Genomic DNA, 26,346 nt, shown 5'->3' with positions numbered 1-26,346 from the left:
ACCAAAAGAGCAATCGGTAACTTGTCAGGAGACACATGAAAAAGGAAAAGTGGGAGAAGGAGAGAAGGGAGGGGGAGAGGGGGAGAGAGACAACCCAGAGAGAAAACTAGATGGGGGAGAGAAAATTAGTAACAGAATTAAGTATGAAGAGGGGACAAAAATATAAATATGGGGTCAAGGAAAGAAATAAGTGGAAAAGATAAGAGCTCAGGAAATTTTTCATTTGTTACATAGTACAAGACATGCTTCTAAAACTTTCACATTTTGGAAATACCATAGATCTTAAAACACAATTCCCAACTGATGTGGGCAGAATGCTTAAAACTCCCTTGAGCCCTCGTTAAAAATACAGATTCCAATTTGGTAGGTCTGTATGAAACCCATGAATGTATATTATTAAGAAATCCTCTGAGGAATTCTGGTATGCACACAGATTTGGAAACCACTACCGCAGGGGACGCCTACAGGGTCTTTCACCCAGCCCTAGTTTTGTGAGAGCTCGATCTTCTCTCCACACATCTGCCCCAATCCACACGAATGAATACAACAGTGGTAGTTACTATTTTCCAAATCAGCCAATGATGACTCCTCTAAGGGTAAATATCTAACTCCACAGTCAGCAGAGTCCCCTCTCCAGAAATTTAATTCAAACTCTGCACACAGCTGGATCCACAACATTGCTGGTGGGAATATAAAATGGTACAGCCACTCTGGAAAAGGTTAGTGGTTTCTTAAGAAACTAAACACGCGACTATCACAAAATTCGGCAACTGCACTGGACATTTATCCTGGAGAAGCGAAGGCTTATGTTGACACAAAAACCTATACACAGCCCATGGCAGAAAGACAAGAACTGTATGATTCCACCCATATGAGACACTCAGAGTAGTCAAAATCCTAGAAAGGAGAATGGTGGCTGCCGAAGGACGGGGGAAAGGGAAATGGGAAGTTCCTGGTTAATGGGTAGAGCTGCAGCTCCTACAAGATGAAAGAGTTCTGGAGATGGCGGCTCAACAATATGACGGCATTTACTACCACTGCACCGTATGCTTAAAAATAGCTAACGTGATAGATGTTACATGTATTTTACCACAATTGCTAAAAATTGGGGGGGGGGGATCCTATACAGGAAAGTTGGTGACGGCTTTACCCATAATAGGCAAAAACTGGAAACAACCCAGGTGTCCTCCAACAAGTAAATAAACAAACCAGTGTTTCTACTTGGTATAGCCACAATATGGAATACTACTTGCAATAAAAAGAAATAAACAATTCATCTACACTTGAATGAATTTCAAAGGTATTACTATGTGAGTGAAAGAAGCCAGTCTCAAAAGGTTACATTCTAGATTTTTTTTTTTTTTAACGTGACATTCTCAAAAAGACAAAAATGTAAGGATGGTGAATAAATCAGTGGTTGCCAGGAGTTACGGATGGGGGAAGGGTTGGCTATAAAGGAATAACATGAGAGTTTTTTGGGATGATAGCATTGTTACGTATCCCAATTATAGTGACTATGGGAATATGCACGTGTGTTTAAAAATCACAGAAGTGTACATCGAGAAAAATATCAATTTACAGTCTAATATTAAAAATTAAATTGTTAAATGTTTAGAGAAAAAACTGGATTGCTAGCAGTAAGAAGGGGTGATGAGGAAAACATGAGAGAGAAAAGAGGGGAGAGAGCAACACAGACAGTCAGGGCAACACAAGGGAACTTGAGGGCAGGGAGAAAGCAGCCATGGGGCCTGCAGACAGACTGGAGGTGAGAAGAATGCAGCAGGGGGGAGCCAAACAGAGTCTCAGATAACAAGGCAGACACAGGCAAGCACCGCCCAACAGCCTTCCAGTCCCCCTCCCTCCCCTTACAACACAGAAACCCTGTGCCTAGCCCCAGAGAAGAGACCATGATGTGTCTATGCCAACCAAGTCTTCCTCACACGCCCCTGTAGCTAGGGGTGGTCGCATAACCTTTTTCCAACTACAGAGACAAAAGAGGACTACTGGGAAATATTTTCCTTTTGGGATTAAAAAACGGACAGAACCATTTGAGAAAAGAGCCTGTTAGCTACTAAGACCAAATCTACCTGAACACAGATTCCAGTCTCCAAATGTGGCTGTGACGCCTAAAGCTATGATAGTCAAAACGCAGGAAGCCTGGGGACAAACGGCCAACACGGCTGAGAAAAGACAACAAAGAGGTAAAGTGCCTACTGATATCACTGGGTTGCTGCCAGGGCCTTTACCGGTCAGTCCCCTAATTTCAGACAGGGGGGCTGAAACAGTGGGGTGTTCTGTCACTTCCATCTAAGAATTTTTCCAAGTCACTCACTCAGTGAGCAGACAGGTACATGGCCAGGAAGGCAAAGGCCTAGGACTAAGCACCAACGAAGAAGCACATCAAACAGAGACGACCAGTTCTTTCAAGGGCAGTTTCTGTCCTGATGACAAGTGGGAGAGTCTCTACAGGGAACTACACTTTCCGCCTCTAGCTCCAAGCACCATGTCACCACGGAAGCCCCCACCATGTTTACAGTGGCTCATCTGTGACATCACTGCGGAAAGCATCTTCGCCCACCAGTGCACCTCCACAAAGTTGGGTATTACATGCCACTTTCTAGAGCCTACCCTGGGAGCAAGGGAGAAATATGGGCCACAATACATTCTATGCTCCTCTCCAAAGCTTCACAATGCACAGGGGTGCACTTCTCAAAGGCTCTGAGAAGTCCCGCAATAAAGGTGCCTAACACCTCCTAACTTTATTTAGTCACAGTCCCCATTTTCTTCACACACCACTTTTAGCATGCCATGAAACACGCCGCCACAGAAGATAGCCCTCCAACTATGCCATCAACCAAACAAGCCCTTGGGAGAACCCTGCCACTTTTTTGCTGTGTGGCATTAGATGGATGTCACCTCTCTGAGCCTCCTTTTCCCCACCAACCTCCCAAGACTGTTGTCAGGAGTAGATGAGATGACACAGGAGTCTAAGAGTATAGAAAAGTCCTTATCAACTCAGTTTTCTTCCTTCCCTCACTACCTACCCTCCCCCCCCCCCCCCCCCCCGAGCCATTTAATGATTTGGGCTAACATCAGCACTCTCAGGTACCAGGACCAACACCCAGAGACATCCTGCAACTTCTCGGCTTCCCTGCACTGAATGACACAACAGCTTCTGGGCAAACCTACAAGGACTTAGAGGGCACCAAACGCTCTTAAAATGGGGCCAGCCTCCTGCAGAACTAGGAGAGGGCTGTGCCCTTTCTCTTCCAGCCCTGACTCCTTTGCCCATATGTCCATAATACCAGTTGGGGCCTTCAGGATTACCTTAGAAATAATAGTGGGCATGAGTGTAGAGAAACTTATTTTCATTTACTATTCTTTAAATGCTAGTATCTATTATTTCTCTGAAAGTGAAGAAGATATTTGATAGCAATATATGTGAACAATTTTCAAATTATACTTTAAAAGTTATTTTTAAAAATAAAAATTGGGGACGCCTGGGTGACTCAGTCAGTTAAGCATCTGCTTCTTGATTGTGGCTCGGGTCATGATCTCACGGTTGTGAGTTCTAGTCCCACATCAGGCTCTGCGCTGACTCTCTCTCTCTGCCCTTCCCTTGCTCGCTCGCTCTCTATCTCAAAAATAAACATTTAAAAAATAATAAAATAAAAATAAAAATTTGAACCCTCTAAATTTCAGTACTCTGTACAAAAGCCGCAGTCACATTATTCCAGTTCATTGTTAATGGCATCTGTTAATGGCAGAACCTATAGTACTGCAACATTGTGCAGAGCTTTATTCAAAAACATTTTGGGGGCACCTGGGTGGCACAGTCGGGTAGGCGTCCGACTTCAGCCAGGTCACGATCTCGCGGTCCGGGAGTTCGAGCCCCGCGTCGGGCTCTGGGCTGATGGCTCAGAGCCTGGAGCCTGTTTCCGATTCTGTGTCTCCCTCTCTCTCTGCCCCTCCCCCATTCATGCTCTGTCTCTCTCTGTCCCAAAAATAAATAAACGTTGAAAAAAAAAATTAAAAAAACAAAAACAAAAACAAAAACATTTTGAAAATCTGAAAGACCTATAAATTTGCATTTGTCCCAAATAATTATTTGTTTAGCAATTTAGTGAGTATAGTCACCACAGAATAAACACCATGAACTGAAGTGCAAAGAAAGACCAGTCTAGTCCCTAAGAGGAACTCCAGAGTCCAAGGAATTGAGTCAGACCTCTTGTCAATGGGGTGGCAAGAAGAACTATTTTATAGTTTGGGAGAAAAAGTACTCAGAGTAAAAGTACTTAATCCAAAAGTCAGGAGACAATTCTCTTTCCAGCTCTGCCCCAACTTACTCTGCAATCTGGCACAAATCACTAAAAACATCCAAGATCAGTATTTTTGGGGAAAACACATATTAATACTACCCTGACTACACCACTCGGCTAGTGATATCCAAGGTAAGTAAAAGTATTCCATTAATAATATCTAACATCCTAACCTCTCTGCTAGTTTTCTTCCATTTTTTATTTTCATTTCATCAGTGTCCTTTCAAGGGGCACCTCAAATTTTTAGTGGCCAAATCTCTAGATGTTTATACCAGCTGAATCAACTCTTTCGGGTGTTTATTTTCACCTACTTGATCTTTTACTCACATATTTTCAAGATTTTTTTAACTTTGATATCTTCAACAGATAACCATGTGAACCTCCACCTGTGTATGTCTGTACCTTTCCATCAGTGACTTGTATCTTTTTGTTTAGTAAAGAATCCAGCCTTGTCTAAAGGGAAGTCTGGCCTTTGTCCTCAATTTCTCGCATACCTGATGAAAACGTCCTTGTGTATAGTGGGTGCTGGCCACACTTGATCACAGGGTGGGGCCGGCCACATCAGACAGTCCCAGAGGCAGGGCTGGCCACTCTAGAAACACCAACAGTATGACTTAGGGTGAGGGTTCTGGGTCAAACAGTTTCACGGAGACTGACTTCAGTCATGCGGACAATCAATTAATCATGCCATAACAAAGCCTTAATAAAAACTCTGGACACCAAAGCTCAGGCAAGCTTACTGGCTGCCATATGTACTGGCACACACTGATGGGGAGAGTCTAACGTCCTGACTTCACAAGGACAGGATACTAGAAGCCCCACGTTTGAACCTTCCTGGACTTCACCCAATGTGAAGTCTGACTATAAACTCTATCCTTCCCCTGTAATCTACAATTCTCTCATGAATGTAACAGCTTTCAGTAAGTTCTGTGAGTGCTAGCAAATGATCAGGCCTGAGGGTGGTGGTAGGAGACCCCTGAAATTGCAGGTCCTGGCAGAACTGAGGTTGTCTTGTGGAGAACTTTGCCATTTGACTAATTCTGAATACCTTCCAAGGCTTCCAATAAAATTTGGCCTTACATCTATCTATAGGTTCTCATGAGATCTGAAATTGCTTTTTTCAATTATATTTAATGTGTAATATTTAACTCATTCTTTGATACCTGACACATAACGTAAGGTTTGGTTTCTTTGCTACTGTTGTCTTGTTTTGTTTTGTCCTTCCACATATCCTCGATCCTTGAAAGGCAAAGGCGAACGACAAAAAACTAATAATTGTTGTGGCTTAGATATACAAGATACTGGCTTAGTCGGTTACTTATTTCATTCTGACACCAATTTATGAGGCACCCTCTATTAAGCACTGTACTCCATCTTGTTAGGAAAATACTAAGGCACAAAGAGAAAAATTAAGTAATCTGTTCAGGGTCATAAAGCTAGTAAGTAGAGTAGACACAAACATAGGCATTTTGACATATGTATTTATGCGAATAGTGCCTTTCATAGAAGAGATGAATTGTATTAAAGGGTTTGTCTCTTACTGTGCAGATACAAACACTATTTCTCAATCTTTTCTCCCTTCTTCTTTCATCCTAGAGCCCTCAATTTTTAGCTAAGCACATGCTCCTGCTAAATAAAACTCTACTTCTCAGCCTCCCTTACTGAAGCTGCCCTACAGAATTTGTATGATCAGAAATAAACTTTTATCTTGCTTAAGCCACTGTTGTTTTGTGACTTTTATGTTTGGTAAAATGACCTAATATTAACTGAGCCACTCTCCAACCTACATGTTCTCTTTCCCTCAGGCTTTCATTAGTATCTGAGGGCTGATCTGCCAGAAAGAAACTAACCAGGTGATAAATTTCAGTCTCCAATTAGAGTATTAAAATAAGTCATGTTTGGAAACATTGTAAAGGGCAAATACAGCCTCAATTACATGAGGATACCTAAGATCACACTGAAATCTTATTTGGCAAAGATTTAAGCAGATATACAAATACTTCCCCTTTATGCTCATTCTCTTCCTCTCTACTCTTCACCTAACAAACATGAAGTTCCATCCATCCTTAAAAAAAACTAAAACCTTCCCTCAAAGAAGTGCCTGTCTCCACATTCATTGGTGTCTCCCTTCCTTCTACCCACTATACTTTTTCAAAAAGTACCACACTTGCTGTTTCCATTTTCCTTAACCTCACATCATTCGTCTATCCATGACAGTTAAAAACCAACAACGAAGTTCTCCTTTGAAACTACCTCTTCCTCATACTTGCCTTTCAAACTGTTGATCACACACTGGCTTTACCACCATCAATCCGCCCCAAAATGTTGTATTCCATTCTCAATTCTGTTCTCACTCTATGTATTCCTCCTATTCAACACCAACCGTTTTCTCAACTATTATATTAAAAACAAAAACACACGGTCAGCCTTTACCAGGTTACTAAGTACTCCAAATCCAAATTTCTAACAGCATGTAAGACACCATGCCAAACACCTCCAATTCAACATGTCCAAAACAGAACTGAATGATTACTATGAAAAAGGGACAATCACAGGCTAGGTTCATTCACGAACACAGATTCTTTTTAATTAAAATATTAGCAAAGTTAATCATCAATAATAAAATATAGAAAAAAAATAATTCATCATAACTAATTGGACTCATCCCAGAAATAAGAACAGCTTAACATGAGAAAATTCAATCCATGTAATTTACCTATTATTAAAGAATAAAAATTATACAAATCATTCAGTAAAAACAGGAGAAACCTACATTTTAGGGAATTTGGGGTTGCGTTCATGGTAATTTCAGATTAAGTCAATAGTTATCAGTCAATGAATTAAGTTCAGCTTAATTCAGTGATAATCAACAAACAGCTACCAAATGTGAGGGAGCTAATAATCCAATAAATATGTAAACAAAGTAAATATAAGATGAGTGGATCACAACAAAGGAAGTAAGTAACTACAGGTATTGTAGGTTGTAGACAGGATAGGTACTATAGGCTAGACAGAAGAGGTAAGATATCCACAGAAAAGGTATTTTCTAAGCACACAAGTATGCCTTGAGAAGATTTACATAGCACAATAGCATTTCTAATGCATGATCTTCGGGGGTGCCTGCGTGGCTCAGTCAGTTAAGCATCCAACTCTTGGTATCAACTCAAGTTATGATCTTATGGCCGTGGGATGGAGCCCAGGCTGTCAGCACAGAGCCTGCTTGGGATTCTCTCTCTCCTCTCTCGACAACCCCCCAAAATAAATAAACATTAAAAAATTTTTAAAAAGAAATGCATGATCTTCAAATACAAATTCAAAGGAAAAACATGAGTTTGCCAGGCAGGTGAAGAAAATAAAGGCAAGCGAGGTACAGACGGGATAGTATATAAAGATAGGGAAGAAGTGACACAACACACCAGTTAGCAAATAAATTGCTTTGGATGCTAAATGATAGTGTGCGTGGTGAGAGAGGGTACAGTAGAGTAAAACAGACCGGACATAACAAGGAAGCCAGAGAAGACAAAAGCTCAATCATGAACAGAGCTTGCACTGCATCCTGATGACACACACCTGTACTTAAATCTTAAAAAAACAAAAACAAAAACCTGCCTCTTGAGGACTGACTACTTGGGGGTAGGGGGTTAGGGAGGAAGATGATACAGGAAATGGGAGTTAAGAGATCACAACAGCCTCTCAAGCAAAAAAAAAAAAAAAAAAAAAGATAAGGACCTAATAAAAAATCCATCTAAAGTAGATATGCAGAAGCGGGACCAAATATCGGAGATCTTAGAAAGGCAAGGCCAATAATATTTAGATAAGTGATTAAACATGAATGGGAAATAATTAAATGATAGGTTTTTTACTATAGTGACTGGATAGAAAGGGGTAGTTAACTAGCATTAACTAACTACAGTGACCTTGAGTAAAGGGAAAGATGAGAAAAAAAACGAGTAGGTATGGTTCTACACATGCTATGTTTAAAAAGTCAACAGAGCAAGCAGATGTCCAGGGCTGAAGACATGGATTTGGAAATCATCAGCCTCCAGAGGAGCTGAAGCTCCCACCTAACTGCTCACTCACATGGGTGAACTTTATGGTATGTAAAGTAAACCTCATAAAGATGTTTATTAAAAACCAGCAGCAGTTATTCTGCTACCAGACAGCAGTTTTCAGAGCAGGGAAGAAGAGGGTTTTATAATAACAAGGTCAATACATCATGAGAATATAGCAAGAGAATATAACAATGTAAACATTATATACCTAATCAAAGGGTTTCGAAACGTGAAGCGAAACTGATAGAAATAAAAAAAGTAGACAAATCCATAGCATATTAGGCAAATTCAACACCTTTCATTCAATGATTCATAAAAGAAGTAGAAGGAAAGTCAGTAAGGCCATGAAAGGCAGACAACACACCATCAACCAACCTAACCTAACTGACATTTAGAAAACACACTACCGAACAACAGCAAAACACACATTCTGTTCAAATGCAAACAGAACATTTACCAACACAGACCATTTTCTGGGCTGTAAAACAAGTCTCAATACATTTAAAACGAGTCAAACCATACAGAGTATGTTTTTTGCCCTCACTAGAATTAAAGTGGCAATCAATAACATGAAGGTATCCAGAGCATCTCCAAATATTTAAAGAATAGAGTAATACATCTCTCAATAATCAAGATTCTAAAAAAAATGAAAAGTGATACCAGACGGGGGCACCTGGATGGGTCAGTCAGTCAGGCCTCCAACTCCTGATTTCAGCTCAGGTCATGATCTCATGGTTGGTGGGATCAAGCCCCACATCCAGCTCTGTGCTCAGTGTGGACAGCCTCTCTCCCTCTCTCTTTCTCTGCCCCGACCCCACTCACACACACTTGCTCACTTGCACTCTCAAAATAAATAAACATGTAAAAACACTTTTAAAAAAAGGGATACGAGATGACTATAGTGATGGATGCACGTAAGAGCTCATATACTAACCACCACTGAATTGTACACTTTCAGGGGTTGAACTGTATGGTATGTGAATCAGATCTCAATAAAGCTATTTTTTAAAATTTTAAATGAGAAAGTGCCTTCAACTAAAAGATAATAGAAACATCAAAATTTGTAAATGAAGCTACAGGAATCCTTACAGAAAATTCACAGCACGAAAATGCAATTATGAAGAAAAGAAGAAAGGTTAGAGGGACAGTTGCAACACAACCAATCCATATTAGAAAGATCTTACGTAAAGGGCCTCAGGTTCTACTTAACAGAAAAAGAGAAAAACCTAAAGTCAGCAGAAGAAAGGGAGTAATAAAAATGAAAAAGAAAACAGAAAACTGAACATTGAGCAAAACCAATGAAGCAAAAAGCTCACGCTGAGATTTAAAAAAATAAATTTCTGGGGCGCCCGGGTGGCTCAGTCGGTTGAGCGACGGACTTCGGCTCAGGTCATGATCTCACGATTTGTGAGTTCGAGCCCCGCGTTGAGCTCTGTGCTGACAGCTCAAAGCCTGGAGCCTGCTTCTGATTCTGTGTCTCCCTCTCTCTCTGCCCCTCCCCCACTCATGCTCTGTCTCAGAAATAAATATATAAAAAATTAAAAAAAAATAAACTTCTGACAATACCATTAAGAAAGGGTAAAAAGAGAAGCCACAAGTTATAAAAACTAGAATGAAAGCACCAGCAAAACTACAATACTACAAATATTAAAATTATCGTAAGGGACTATTTTTTTACTAAGTTACATCAAAAAGTCAACAATCTACATTTCTTGTTTTTTAAAAAAAATAATAATACTTAAGTGGAGTCAAGAGGACCTAGATTACCTGAAAAGCAAGTATCTGTTAAAGGAACTGAATGTATACTTAAACCTTTCTACAGAAAACTCCAGTTCAGATGATTTCAACAGTGAACTCTACCAAGTATTTAGGGAAGAATTAGTCTCAGCTCCACAGAAACTCAGGAAAAAGAAGAGGGGATACTTCTCATTTCATGAGGGCAACATTACCTTGATACCAAACCAGACAGAAATAATAAATAAATAATTGCTCCTTGTGAACATAGAAAAACACTTCTATGATTTAAAAAATACGTAATGACTAAATGGCATTAAATTCAAAAACCAAAAGATGCAATTTACCATATTAACAGACTTTTAAGAAATGACTGCATGATCGATCATCTCAATAGATACAGAAAAGACATTTGGCCAAATCCCAATTCCTATTCCTGATTAAAAAAACAAAAACAAAAAACTCTCAGCAAACTAACAACGTAAGGGAACTTCCTAATCTGATAAAGGGCATCTATGAAAAACCTACAGGTAACATCATCCTTAATGGTGAAAATCTAAATGCTTTCCCCCCTAGAAGCTGAGGAACAAGGGGAAGGATGCCCACTCTATTTCCATTCAAAAATGTATGAGAGATTCTAGTCAGTGCAAAAGGCCAAGAAAAAAATAGGCAATTAGTTAAGAAAGGAGGAAATAAAACTGTATTAATGCAGACAGGACTGTAGAAAATCCATAACCCAAGGCCTAATCATATTTTGCGATTTTGCACCTTTCGGACTATACACATGGTAACCCCTCCTTCTGGAATCTTCCCTATTCTGTCCCTGATGAGTCATACTCAGTCATCAAAATCCCACTCACAAGTTATCGCTATCCAGCACAGAAAATCCAGCATTCTCCATATTCCCCTTTGAGATATAACTGACACAGAGCACTGTAAATTAAATTTCAGGAATACATGTTGATTTGACAGATTTATATGTGGCAACATGATAACCACCATAGCATTACCTAACATCTCTATCATGTCACAGAATCACCATTTCTTATTTGTGGTAGGAACATTTAAGACCCACCCTCTTAATAACTTCCAAGTATATACTGCTGTATATTAGATCCCCAGAACTTCTTCATTTTACAATTGGAAGTTTGTACCCTCTAACCAACATCTCCCCATTTCCCCCACCCCTGAAAACCACAATTCTAAATCTCTGTTTCTACGATTTGGGCCTTTTTATATTCTACTTACAAGTGATACATTTGCCTTTCTCTGACTTATTTCACTGAGCGTAAGGCCCTCAAAGTCCATCCACGCTGTCACAAATGACAGCATGTACTTCTTTCACATGGGAAAAAAATATTCTGCCATATGTATACATACATCTTCTTTATCCATGTATCCAAACTGACAAACACGTAGATTGTCACCATATCCTGGCTATCATGAATGATGCTGCAGTAAACATGACAGCGCCAATATCCTGTCAAGATCCTCTTTCCATTCCCTCTCAACATATACCCAGAAGCGGGACTGCTGGATCTTACGGTGCGTCAGTTCTAACTTTTGGAGGAACCTTCATACCACGTTCCTTAGTGCCATACCAATTCACACTCCTACCATAGTGTACAAGGGGTCCCTTTTCTCCACATCCTAACACTTGTTATATCTCTTGTCTTTTTGACAACAAACCTCTAGCACCTGAAATGGTATTTCACTGTGCTTTTGATTTGCATTTCTCTGATGATTAGTGATATTAGGTATCTTTTCACGTATCTTTTGGCCATTTGTATGTCTTCTTTGGAAAAATCTATTCAGTTCCCCTGTCCATTTTTTAGTTGTATTGTTTGGGTTTTTTGCTACTGAGTTGTATGAGTTCTTTATGTATTTTGGATATTAACCCCTTATCAACAATATGATTTCCAAATATTTTTGCCCATTCTGTAGGTCACCTTTTCATTTTGTTGAATGTTTCTTCTGCTGCACAGAAGCTTTTTAGTTTGATGTAGTTCAGTTATTAATTTTTGCTTTTGTTTGTGCTTTTAATGTCATTTCCCAAAAAAAATCACTGAAAAAGGCAAAAATGTCAAGGATCTTTCCCCCTGTTTTCTTCTGTAAGTCTGACTGTTTCAGGTCTTATGTTTAAGGCTATAGTCCACTTGGAGTAAATTTTTTTGAGTGGTATAAGTCCACTCTTCTGTATGTGGTTATCCAGTTTTCCCAACACCATTTATTGAGGACACTATTCTTTCCATTGAATATTTCTGACTCCCTTCTCAAATACTGTAATGGTTTATTTCTCTTGATTCTGTTCCATCGGTCTATGTGTCTATTTTTATGCCAGGACCATACTGTTTTGATTACTACGGCTCTCAAGTATAGTCTGAAGTCAGTAAGTGTGATGCCTCCAGCTTTGTCGCTCTTTCTCAAGAGTGCTTTGGCTATTCAGGGTCTTTTGTGACTCCATATGAATCTTAGGATTTTTTTTCTTCTAATTCTGTGAAAAATGCCATTTGAACTTTGATAGGGACTGCACCAAATGTCTATGGATAGCTTCAGGTAGCACAAGACATTTTAACTATATTTAACTCTTGCAATCCATGAGCAGGTATATCTTCCCATTTATTTGTGTCTCTCCAAGTTCTTTTATCAAAGTCTTAATAGTTCTCATTGACAGATCTTTCACCTCCTTGGTTAAATTTATTCCTGAGTATTTTATTCTTTTTGATGCTATTGTGAATGGGATTGCTTTACTTCATTTTTAGATACTTTGTTGTTAGTGTATAGAAACATGACTGATTTCTATATATTGATTTTATATCCTGCAACTTTACTGAATTCATTGATTAGTCCTCACAGTTTTTTATGATGGAGTCTTTAGGATTTTCTATACATATGATCATATCATCTGCAAAGACCAATTATACTTCTTCCTTTCCAATTTGGATGCCTTTTATTTATTTTGCCTGCTCACCCTGGCTAGGATTTCCAGTACTATGTTGAATACGGGTGGTTAGATTGAGCACTACTGCCTTATTCCTGATCTTAGAGGAAAAGATTTCATTTTTCACTGTTGAATATGATGTTAGCTGTGACCTTATAATACATGGCTTTTATTATGTTGTGGTATGTTCCTTCTATGCCCAATTTATTGCAAGTTTTTAGATTCTATATTGTTTATTTCTGCTCTGATCTTTATTATTTCTCTTCTTCTGCTGGGTTTAGGCTGCCTTTGCTGTTCTGCTTCTAGTTCCTTTAGGTGTGCTGTTAGATTTTGTATTTGGGATTTTTCTTGTTTCTGGAGATAGGCCTAGATTGCAATGTATTTTCCTCTCAGGACTGCCTTCGCTGCATCCCAAAGCGTTTGGATTGTTGTATTTTCATTTTCGTTTGTTTCCATATATTTTTTAATTTCTTCTCTAATTGCCTGGTTGACCCACTCATTCGTTAGTAGGGTGTTCTTTAACCTCCATGCCTTTGGAGGTTTTCCAGACTTTTTTCTGTGGTTGATTTCAAGCTTCATAGCATTGTGGTCTGAAAGTATGCATGGTGTAATTTCAATTCTTGTAAACTTATGAAGGGCTGTTTTGTGACCCAGTATATGATCTATCTTGGAGAATGTTCCATGTGCACTCGAGAAGAAAGTGTATTCTGTTGCTTTGGGATGCAGAGTTCTAAATATATCTGTCAAGTCCATCTGATCCAATGTCTCATTCAGGGCCCTTGTTTCTTTATTGACCGTGTGTCTAGATGATCTGTCCATTTCTGTAAGTGGGGTGTTAAAGTCCCCTGCAATTACCACATTCTTATCAATAAGGTTGCTTATGTTTATGAGTAATTGTTTTATATATTTGGGGGCTCCGGTATTCGGCGCATAGACATTTATAATTGTTAGCTCTTCCTGATGGATAGACCCTGTAACTATTATATAATGTCCTTCTTCATCTCTTGTTACAGCCTTTAATTTAAAGTCTAGTTTGTCTGATATAAGTATGGCTACTCCAGCTTTCTTTTGGCTTCCAGTAGCATGATAAATAGTTCTCCATCCCCTCACTCTCAATCTAAAGGTGTCCTCAGGTCTAAAATGAGTCTCTTGTAGACAGCAAATAGATGGGTCTTGTTTTTTTATCCTATTGCAAGTTTTTATCATGAAAGGATGCTGTATTTTGTCAAATGCTTCTTCTGCATCTACTGAGATGATCATATGACTTTTATCTTTCATTCTGTTAATGTGGTGTATCACATATATTGATTTGCATATTTGGGGCCACCCTTGCATTCCAGGAACAAATCCCAGGTGATCATGGTGTATGATCTTTTCAATGTGAGGCTGAATGTGGTTTGCTAATACTTTCTTGAGATTTCTGCAGTTCTTTCCTCAGGCATAGTGACCTGCAATTTTCTTTACTTGAAGTGTCCCTGCCTGGCTTTGAAATCAGAATAATGCAGGCCTTATTAAATGAGTTTGGGAGTATTCCCTCCTTTTCAAAATTCTGAAAAGTTTGAGAAGGACTGATGTTAATTTTTCCTTAAAAGTCTGTGGTAGATTTCACCCATGAAACCCTCTGGTCCTGGACTTTTCCTTGTTTGTTTTATTACTGATTCAATTTCCTCCTTCTTCATGATCCAGACTTGACAGGTTGTAGGTTTCCATGATGTATCAAATCTTCTAGGCTATCCAATTTGTTGGCATTTAATTGTTCTCAGTATTCCCTTACAATCCTTTGCATATCAGCAGTATCAGTTGTGTCCTCTTTAATTTCTGAATTTATTTGAGTCTTCACTTTAGTAGTCTAGCTAAAGGTTTGTCCATTTCATATTTTCAAAAAAACAGCTTTTAGTTTGGCTGAGTTTTTCTATTGGTTTTCTGATCTCCATTTCTTTTTGTTCTGATCTTTTTATTTCCTTCTTTTAACTTTAGGCTTTGTTTCCCCTTTTCTTAGTTTCTTGAGGTTTAAAGTTAGGCTGTATAAGATCTTTTTTTTATTTAATGTAGGAGTTTTCACCATAAACTTCCCTCCCAGAACTGCCTTTACAGCATCCCGTAAGTTTCGGTATGTTTTGTTTCCATTTTATGTTTCAAGGTATTTTTTGATTTCCCTTTGGATTTCTTCTTCAACCCACTGATTGTTCAAGAGTATTTTGTTGAATTTCAACATATTTATGAATTCTCCAGCTTTTGTTCTATAATTGATTTCTAGTTTCATACCATTGTTATTTTAAAAAAAGATATTTGGTATGATTTTAATATTCTTAAATTTATTAAGACTTGTTTTGTGATTTATCATACAATCTATCCTGGAAAATGTTCTGTGTACACTTGAGATGGGTGGGTACTCTACTGCTGCTAGATGGAATGCTCTGTGTATGTTACATCCACTGGTCTCAAGTACAGTTCAAGTGCAAGTTTCCTTGTTAATTCTGTCTGGATCATCTACCCATAGTTAAAATGGGATATTGAAGTCTCCTACTATTATAGTATAGTTGTCTACTTCCCCTTTCAGATATTTTAGTTTGCTTCATTTAAGTGCTGTGATGTTGGATACATATATAATTGTTTTATCTTCTTGATGAATTGACAGTTTTATCATTACATAATGACCTGCTTTGTCTTGTTACTGTTTTTGCTTAACTCTCTCATGTGTCTTATTTGTAAGCTCTCTGCTTAAAACTGGTTTCAATTTTTACGGTTTATTTTGAAGGCAAAAAAACACATTTTGTCAATTTGCTTCTCTTCCTTCAGGTTTTGCTAGAGCCTGAGATTAAAATCTAAGCACAGATAATGCAGACACACATATAACTAGATCATATATGCAAAAACCCATTATAAAACAAACCTTATAAGAAATGCAAAGTGTTTTCTTACCATTTAAAAATATGTAATAAGGCAATAGTAAAATCTCTACCCCAGAATGGAGATTCTAAGTAAAACAAAGCCTGGCTATCCTCAATGAATCAAAAACTAAAAATGGACATAAATCTCAAAAGAAAAAGAAGGAACTAAGCATGCACCCAGTAACTCCCACCCTTTTGTTTCTTTCAGCTTCAATATAAGACTTTTATTTCATAATGTTCTTTTGTCTTAGAAGGTGACTCAGTTATTTTTTAAAAAAAAATTTTTTAACGTTTATTCATTTGAGAGACAGAAAAAGACACAGTGGGAGCTGTGGAGGGACAGAGAGGGAGACACAGGATCTGATGCAGGCTCCAGGTTCTGAGCTGTCGGCACAGAGCCCGATGCGGGGCTCTAACTCACAATCCGTGAGATCATGACCTGAGCCAAAGTCGGGCACTTAACCGACTGAGTCACCCAAGCACCCTGTAGGTGATTTAGTATTGTAAGTAGTCCTTTCTATTAGCTAAAAATGTATAAAGAACAGGGGCACCTGGGTGGCTCAGATGGTTAAGCATCAGACACTTGATTTTAGCTCAGGTCACGATCTCAGTTTGTGAGATCAAGCCCCACACTGGGCTCTGTGTTGACAGGGTGGAGCCTGCTGGGATTCTTTCTCTTTCTCCCTCTCTCTCTTTCTCTCTCTCTCTCTCTCTCTCTCTCTCTTCCTTCTGCTCCCCTGCTTGAGCAATGTCTCCCTTTGTCTCTCTCTCTCCCTCTCTCAAAATAAACTTGAAAAAATATTTTTTAATAAAAAAAAGTATAAAGAAAAAATGTTGATGGTTTTCTGATTATTATAAAGATACTCTCCCACCAAAATCATAGTCATCAAAAAGTAACCATAAGTGCAGAGAGACCAGAAGCAACACTAATATACTATAATCATCAAGTCACACATGCAAGCCTGTGTTTATTGCAGCATTATTTCCAGTATTAATATATGAAAGAAACCTAAGTATCCATCAATAAATGTATGAATGTGGGATAAATACACAACACAATATTACTTGGCCATAAAAAAAATGAGTTTTTGCCACTTGCAACAACATGGACAGGCCTAGAACGTATTATGCTAAGAGAAATAAGTCAGACAAAGTCAAATATTATATGATTTCACTTAGATATGTAATCTAAAAACAAAACTAATGAACAAACAAAATGCACAGAAACAGACCCATAAATGCAAAGAACTGGTGACCGTCAGAGGGGAGGGTGGTGGGGGACGGACAAAACAGATGAGAGGGAGTGGGAGGTACAGGCTCCCAGTCATGGAAGGAATAAGTCACCAGGGTGAAAGGTAAGGCACAGGGCCTACAGTCGATGGTACTGTAATAGCACCGCACGGTGACAGACAGCAGCTACGCTAGTGGTGAGCAAAGCATATGTATACAGACTCCTCTGGTCGAATAACTGTGCTGTACACCTGAAACTAAAGTAACACCGTGTGTGTCCACTACATTTCAATTTAAAAAAAAAATCAGCAAAAAAAACAGTAAGACAGAAATCATTGGTTCAAAACGTCACTATCGGTCATCTGTGAAGACATAAAAAGTTTACCCTAAGTGTTATTTTTCAGTACTTTTTTTAATGTCTTACTTATTTTTGAGGGGGGGGAGGGGCAGAGAGAGATGGGGACAGAGGATCCGAAGCAGGCTCTGTGCTGACAGCAGAGAGACTAATGCGGGGCTCAAACTCATGAACTGTGAGATCATGACCTGAGCTGAAGTCAGATGCTCAACTTGACCCACCCAGGAGCCCCTCTAAATGTTCTTTCTAAAAAGGTTTTGTGGGGCGCCTGGGTGGCTAAGTCAGTTAAGCCCCCAACTCCTGATTCCAGCTCAGGTCATGGTTTCAAGGTTTCTGAGATCAAGCCCTGAATCACGTTCTGCACTGACAGCACGGAGCCTGCTTGGGATTCTCTCTTCCTCTCTCTGCTCCCCCCAAAATAAAACAAAAACTTAAAATAGAATTTTTTAAATAAATAAAAATCAAAAGTTTTTATTAAGTTATTCATTTTTTTACTATGGAGCAAAACATTCATTATCCATTCAGGTTTTATCGCAGCCCCTGGTCCAAAGCCACTATTTTCACCAAAAGCATCTTTACCAAGTACCCCTACCTACACTGGAAACAGTAAGATTCAGGAACAAAAGCTGTAGCCATCCCTCTTTGTTCCAGATCATTTCTCTAAGCTCTGCATTCCCATTTTCTAGTTTTGAACCTTCCTTCTCTCTTGTTTCTCTAATTCTTGGCTGACATCCTCCTTCTCCACCTAGCCTCTTCAAACTGACAACTTGTTTCTGTGGCCTGCCTAAATTATTTGGACATTATGTCTTAGAATGAATGTGTCCCTAAAAATTCATAGACTGAATGTTCACATCACTAAAAACTCTAATGTTGAAACTAACTCCGAACACGATGGTATTTGGAAATGGGGCCTTTGGGACGTAATCAGGGTTAGATGGCATTGTAAGAGTAAAGGCCCTCATGATGGGATCAGTGGCCTTCTAAGAAGAGAAATCTTTTGCATGCGCTCTCTCTCTCTCTCTCTTCCCCCCTATGGACCCCTCCTGTCCCACCCTAAGCACGGAAGAAAGGTCACATGAGGACACAGAAAGAAAGCGGCCACCTGCAAGCCAGGAAAAGAGACTTCCCCTGAAACCAAACACTGCTAGATCTTAACCTTAGAATGTCCAGCCTCTAAAACTGTGAGAAATAAGTCTCTGTTATTTAAGCCATCCACTCTCCGGTATTTTGTTATTGCCATAACAATAGATATAGACAAGTAGATATAGACAGCTCCCCATCCTCAGCTCCAAACCCTGCAGTCCACTAACTAATGATCGCACAAAAGGTCTTAATTTTCATGAAGTCCCACTTACCTATGTTTTTCTTTTGTTGCCTGTGCTTTTGGTATCATATCCAAGAAATCACTGCCAAATCCAATGTCATGAAGCTTTTCCCGTAAGTTTTCTTCTAAGAGTTTTATAGTTTTAGCTCTTACATTAGGTCTTTGATCCATTTTGATTTATTTTTTATATAAGTGCTGAAGCCAGATATATTTTTTTTTTTTTGGCTTGAAAAAGGAATAAAGTCCTTTGAACTAAGGAAAAGTACTAAGAAACAAAGCAAGGAAGCAAGAAATAAAGTTCAAACTAGAGGGTGTATACAGTGAAGTAAATGAGATGGGTAATAATTTGCAGCCCTTCATTTAGATAATCCATACAATTCAGTGTTTCTCAAATGCACTATGGGCATTTGGGGCAAGAATTCAAGTGTTTGTTGTGTGGACTACCAGGGCACTGTGCAGTGGTTAGGATTCTTGGTCCCCATTCACTAACTGCCAATAATGCTACCCTTCCCATCAGTGTGACCAGCAAAAAAATGCCCCCATGTTTCCAAAAACCCTCTAAGGGGAGCAGTACTGGCCCCGGTTTTAAACCCCTGCACAGAAAATACTGAAAGGGTACAGTCTAGAAAGTCTATTTATATCTACATTTCTAAACAGCACAAGTAAGAACTTCATCCTCAACTATAACACAAGTCACTGTAGTAAAACTTATGGTTCTTTTCAATTTACTCTATGCTTAAGATGTCAATATGCAACCCCTTATCTAAATTAAATGATTCACCAGTATATTGGAAGCAGAATCCCTTCTCTTCATATAAAAGCCAGAACGTTGAAGCTAGTTTGTCTATCATCTAACAGCAAGACAAAAGCCCATGACCTACACTTAGGCAATCAGATTCTCTGGCTGGGACTACAGAGCTGAAGTAATGGACATAAAAAAGCAAGGACTCAATTTTAAAAATAAGAACTCAGGAAGCAGAGGAATCCAAGGTCAAAAGGTAGCAAAGCCATAACCCATGCTCAGTGACCAGCAGCACTGACAGTGGTACACTAACTGCTTCTTCGCCCTCACTATGGTTCTGCATACCCAGCTTCCTTTAATGCCTATTTTCCAAACCTCGCTCTCCAGCCTTTATGTCAATTCTGAAAGCCAACCAATATCCTTCTAATTAATATCTTTTTTGACATGCATTACACCTGGTTTCTACTGTTTGTATCCAAAATTCCTCTCCTGCAATATTTTTAATGCAAACGGAACAGGTATTCTGGGACTATGACCTAAGCTCATGCCTTTGACTCACTCTCAAATGTTGCTAAGGCAATTCTAACCAGCGTAGAATGAAATATTCTGATGCACCAACACCACTGAAAAACAGACGAGTCCCACCTAATGCTTTAAACTCCAAGTTATTCTGAATATGGCATAAATGAGAACAAGGCGAAAAGCAAGAAGGCAGTCAACCAACGCAGAATTTCTATTTACTATTACTCACTGATACAGAAATTACTTTCAGGAATGTGGGAAGAGACCTGAGACCTGGCACGAACCTACACAGCCTGCTCTCCTGCAAAGCTATTCACGTGCCTGAGTTGAGAACTGCTCTAACTTCCAGCAAAGGCTGAGAGGGCCTGCCTCAGTCACGCCTGCGAAGAGGTCCTCCTGATCACCTGCCCAATCTAAAAGCATCACCTGACGGACACTACTAGGCTCTCCAGAGAAAAGGCCCAACCCAACAGGGATCCACTTTGCCTCAGGTGAGCTGCTGGCCATTCAACTCCAATTCTACAAAAAGAGGCCCCTCATAGACTGTTTCACTGACTGCTCATCTGGATCTGATTAAAGTCCATACACTAAAAACAGGGAAGCCAGATAACACCAGTGAGTAAACCTAAATCTTAAATTCTAAATCTACTCCTCTATACTCTGCCTCATGATCCTGGGGCTTAGACTCTGCAAATTATCTCTCAACTGGTCTCCTATTAGGTTCAACCAAGAGGAGTACAAAAAGAGACTGGAAAGCAGAAGGATGAGATCTTGATAACCTAATTCTAAAATACTTACGGAAGTCAATTCATCAGCAAGATGTAGCAATTATAAACATATATGTAACACTTATAAACACCAAACAGCAGAACCCCATAATATATGAAGCAAGCATTGACAGGACTGAAGAAAGTAAAAGGCAATTTTACAATTGTTGGAGATTTCCATACTCCACTTTCAACAACAGCTAGAACATCTAGAGGAGAGTTGAACAACACTATAAAACCACTAGACCTAACAAACATATATAAAACACTACCCAACAACAACAAAATGTGCATTCTTCTCAGGTGCACATGGAACATTCTCCTAGGTAAACCATACGTTAGACCACAAAATAATTCTCAATAAATGTAAAGAGATTAAATCATACCAAGTATCTTCACTGACCATAATGAAGTTAGAAATCAGTAACAGAAGGAAAATGACAATTCAAAAATATGTGGAAATTAAACAACACACTGAAACAATCAACTGGTCAAAAAAGAAATCACACAGCAAGTTAGAAAATAGGAGACAAATGAAAACAAAAATACAACATACCAAAGTTATGGGATACAAAAAAAGCAGTCCTCAGAGAAAAATTAACAGCAATAAAATGCCTACACTTAAAAGAAGATTTCAAAGTAAAAATGTAACTTTACAACTTAAAAACTAGGAAAAAAGCACACTAAACACAAAGCTAGCAGAAAAAAAAAATCAATAAAGATTAGAGATAAATAAAATAGAAAATAGAAAAAGAGAATCAATAAAATCCAGTTAGTTCTTTGAAAAAAGACGGACAAATCTGACAATCCCTTCGCCAAATGACAAAAAAGCATAGATGATGTAAGTAACTAAAATCCGAAATAAAAATGAAAACATTACTGCTGGCCTTACAGAAATAAAAAAGATTAAAAGACAGTACTATAAACAAGTGTACACCACCAGATCAGAAAACCTGGATGAGCTGGACACATTCCTAGAAACACCAAACTGCAAAAAGTGACTCAAGCAGAAACAAAATCGAAATAGACCTGGAACAGGTAAGGAGCTTGAATCAGGAATCAAGAAAGGCCAGGACCTCCCAACAAAGAAAGGCTCAGGACCAGATGGTTTCAGAAGTGAATTCCACCACGTTTAAAGAATTAACACCAGGGGCGCCTGGATGGCTCAGTTGGTTAAGCGTCCGACTTTGGCTCAGGTCATGATCTCGCGGTGAGTTGAAGCCCTGCGTCGGGCTCTGTGCTGACAGCTCAGAGCCTGGAGCCTGCTTCAGATTCTGTGTCTCCCTCTCTCTCTGACCCTCTCCCATTCGTGCTCTGTCTCAAAAATAAATAAACATTAAAAAAAAATTAAAAAAAATAAAGAATTAACACCAATCCTCCTTAAACTCTTTCAAAAAATAGAGGCAAGAACACTTCTTAACTTGTTCCATTAAGCTAGCATTACTCTGTTTATCAAAGCCAAAGACACCACAAGAAAACTACAGATCAACACCCTTTATAAATATAAATGCAAATAACCTTTACAAAAGACTAGCAAACTAATCCCAACAGCATATTAAAATGGCTATATAAACCATGAGCAAGTGGACTTTATCCAGAAATGCAAAGATGGTTCAACATAAGAAAATCACAAAATGGGGGCGCCTGGGTGGCTCAGTCAGTTGAGCGTCCGACTTCAGCTCAGGTCATGATCTCGCAGTCTGTGAGTTCGAGCCCCGCGTCAGGCTCTGTGCTGACAGCTCAGAGCCTGGAGCCTGCTTCTGATTCTGTGTCTCCTTCTCTCTCTGCCCCTCCCCCACTCATGCTCTGTCTCTCTCTGTCTCAGAAATAAACATTAAAAAAAATTTTGTAATAAAAAAAGAAAATCACAAAATGTAATATACCACGTTAGTGGAACAAAGGGAATAAAATACATAAGCATCTCAACTGATACAGAAAAAGCATTTGACAAAACCCAACACCCTTTCCTGATAAACATACAGCAAACTAGGAATATGAAGAAACTTCCTCAACATGATAGATACAGGGCACTTATGAAAACTTCACAGCTATTATCATACTCAACGAGTGAAAGACTAAAAGCTTTCCCAAGATCAAGAATAAGGCAAAGATGCCCACTTTCACCACTGCTCATCAACACTGAACTGTTAAGTTCTAGCCAGAGCAATCAGGCAAGAAAAAAGAAATTAAAGGCATCCAAATTGGAAAGGAAGAAGTAAAACTATCTCTATTCACAGATGACATATACACAGAAATTTTCAAAGAATCCACCAAATGACCACTATAGATAATAAATGAATTCAGTAAAATTGAGACCACAAGCTCAACACACAAGTCAGTTATGTTTCTATACATCACAAAGGAAAAATCCAAGAGGAAATTAAGAAAACAATTCCACTCATAACAGCACACAAAAGAATACCTAGGAATAAATTTAACTAAGGAGCTGAAATACTTGTGCACTGAAAACTACACATATTGCTGAAAGAAAATGAAGAAGATATAAACAATGGAAAGATGTATCACAGTCACGGACTGGAAGACTTACTATTGTTAAAATGAGCAATCTACAGATTCAACAAAATCCCTATCAAAACTACAAGAGCTGTTTTTGCAGAAACTGAAAAGCTGATCCTCAAATTCATAAGGAATTACAAGTGGTCCAACAATCATCAAAACAATTCTGAAAAAGAGTAACAACATTGGGGCATTCACATTCCTAATTTCAAAACTTGCTACAAAGGTTCAGTAATCAAATCAGTATGGTACTGGCATAAGGACAAACATATATAGATGAAAGGAATAGAACAGTGTACAGAAATAGACTCCTACTAGTACAGCCAAATGATCTTTAAAAAAGAGGCCAATAAAACAGTCTCTTCAGCAAATGGTGCAAGGAAAACTGAAGAGCCACATACAAAATAATGAAGTTGGACCCCTTTCTCACACCATACACAAAAATTCAAAATGAATCCACAACCTAAATATAAAAGTTAAAATGGGGGCACCTGGGTGGCTCAGTCAGTTAAGCACCCAACTCTTGATTTTGGCTCAGGTCATGATCTCACTGTTTGTGAAATCAAGCCCCATATCGGGCTCTGTGCTGACAGTACACAGCCTGCTTGGGATTCTCTCTCTCTCCCTCTCTCCCTCAAAATAAATAAATAAACTTTTTTAAAAAAGTTATAATCATAAAAGTCTTAAGAAAACAAGAATAGATCTTCATGACCTTGGTTTGATAATGGATTCTTAAATATGACATGAAAAGCATCAAGCAACAACAAAAACTGAGCTTCATGAAAATTAAAAACTATTTACATGAAAGAACGTTTTTAAGTGAAAGAACATTTCACTTAAAAAGAACGTTTTTAATCTACACAAAGGGCAAAAATATTTACAAACCATCAATCTGATAAGGGTCTAGTATCCAAAAGATACAAAGATGTCTTACCACTCAGTAACAAAAAGACAAACCACCCAATTTTTTTAAATTTAAAGACCAAGGACTTGGGTGGACACTCCTCTAAAAAGATATACAAATGGCCAAAAAGCACATGAAAAGATGTTCAGTATCAGTAGTCATTAGGGAAATGCAAATGAAAACTACAATGAGATACCACTTTACACACTAGGATGGACAGAATTTTTTTTAAATGTTGGCATATGTGTGGAGAAATTGGAACCTGCAGACATTGCTAATGGTAATGTAAAATGATTCAGCTGCCATGGAAAACAGTTTGGCAGTTCCTCAAAATGTGAAACATATAATTACCATATGACCCAGAAACTCCACTCCTTGCGATATACCCAAGAGAATTAAAAACAGGTAGTCAAATGCATGTACACACATGTTCACAGCTGTCCTATTCACAACAGCCAAAGGGTGGGAGCAATCCAAATGTCCATCACCAGGTAACCACATATACAAATCACCTATACAAACAATGGAGTATCACTTAGCCATAAAAAGGAATGAAGCTAAAATGTGGATTAGTCTCAAAAACATTATGCTACACGAAGAAGCCAGACACAAGGGGTCTTATATATAGCATGACTGTGTTTATGCGAACCATATACCACATCGGTCGTAACATTTACCAGAAGAGATAAATCCTGGGGTACTTGAATGGCTCAGTCAGTTAAGCGGCTGACTCCTGATTTTGGCTCAGGTCCTGAGCCAACATGAGCCAGCACGTGCTCTCTCACTCTCTCTCAAAATAAATAAATCAACTTAAAAAAAAAAGATAAATCCTTAGAGACAGAAAGCAGACTGGTAATCTGCTAGGGGCTGGTGGAGAGGACAGAGTGAGGAGTAACTGCTTAATGGATATGGAGCTTCCTTTTGGGGAACGAAAATGTTTTGGAATTAGAGGTGGTGACTGCACGACACTGTGCATGTATTAAATGCCAGCAAATTGTTCACTTTTAAGATGATTAATTTTACGTTATGCAAAGGTTACCTTGCTTGAAGAAATACATACTTACAGAAGAGTTTAGACTCAAATCAAGGTAAAACCCACCTCATAATCAGGGTGCCAGTATGTCAGGTTCTGGTAAGAACCCTCTTCCAGGTTGCTGACTGCCAACTCCTCACATGGTGGAATGAGCAAAAGACAAAGCAAGCTCTCTCCTGTCTTTTCATAAGGGCACTAATCCCGTTCATGAGGGTTTCACTCTCATAACCTAATTACCTCCCAAAGGCCCCACCCTCCTCATACCATCACACTGAGAATCAGGATTTCAACATGCAAATTTTGGGAGGACACAAACATTCGGCCCATAGCATTATCTGATATCAAGGCTTACATAATGCCACATTCATTTTTATACTTCTTAAAACAGCAAGCCATGCTAATGCAAAAGAAATATGCGAAAGGACACAGAGAAGCCAGAAACAAACCTATGAAAATATGAAAAATAGCTTTATAGAAGAAATGACATTACAAATCTATGGGAAAGGACAGATTCTTCAGTATGTAGCAGAGGGAAAATCGGACACCTGTATGGAAAAATCTAAACTCAATCCCTACCTCATCATTCATACACAAAAGTCAAAACCATGTAGGTTAAATCCCTAGATGTAAAAAACAAAACTTTAAAACTGCCAGAACTGAAAATACAGATCACTGTAACTTCAGGGTATAAAAGTATTCCCTAAGCAAAATTCAAAAGGCAATACCATAAAGAAAAATATTAACAATTTCAATTACATTAAAATTTTCCACTTCTGTAAAATCAAGACACCATCAACAAAGTATAAAACTAAGGCATCCATTACAAGAAGATACGTATAATGCATATAACTAACAAAGAATTCACTCAGAATGTATAATTCATACAAAGAAAAAGGAAAAAAACCCAAAAGGAAAATTGGCAAAAAAAATGTAAGCCAGCAACTTAAAGACTAGGAAATCCAGCCAACAACGTTAAAAAAAAAAAACAAAAAACAAAAAAAAAACAGTTCTACCT

At 38.6% G+C, this 26,346-nt stretch overlaps 1 protein-coding gene across 6 annotated transcripts in view; it reads right to left on the bottom strand.

Moving 5' to 3' along the window:
* Positions 1-26,346, bottom strand: part of MAN1A2 (mannosidase alpha class 1A member 2) — a 188,985-nt gene that overhangs the window by 150,466 nt on the left and 12,173 nt on the right. The window contains exon 1 of one of the 6 annotated variants that reach the window (XM_045033345.1): positions 4,814-4,896. The exons of 4 other annotated variants lie outside the window; for them this stretch is intronic. In XM_045033345.1, coding sequence (XP_044889280.1) covers positions 4,814-4,881 — 68 coding nt within the window. In that variant the 5' untranslated portion in view covers positions 4,882-4,896. Of the gene's footprint in view, positions 1-2,332; positions 2,481-4,813; positions 4,897-26,346 lie in introns of those variants that run through there. One more of the 6 variants, XM_045033346.1, reaches the window with a different exon arrangement.

The sequence above is a fragment of the Felis catus genome, chromosome C1 (genome assembly GCF_018350175.1).
Source record: "Felis catus isolate Fca126 chromosome C1, F.catus_Fca126_mat1.0, whole genome shotgun sequence".
Taxonomy (NCBI): Eukaryota; Metazoa; Chordata; class Mammalia; order Carnivora; family Felidae; genus Felis; species Felis catus.
The sequence above is the reverse complement of the archived record's forward strand: the minus strand, read 5'-3'. Positions and strand labels throughout refer to the sequence as shown.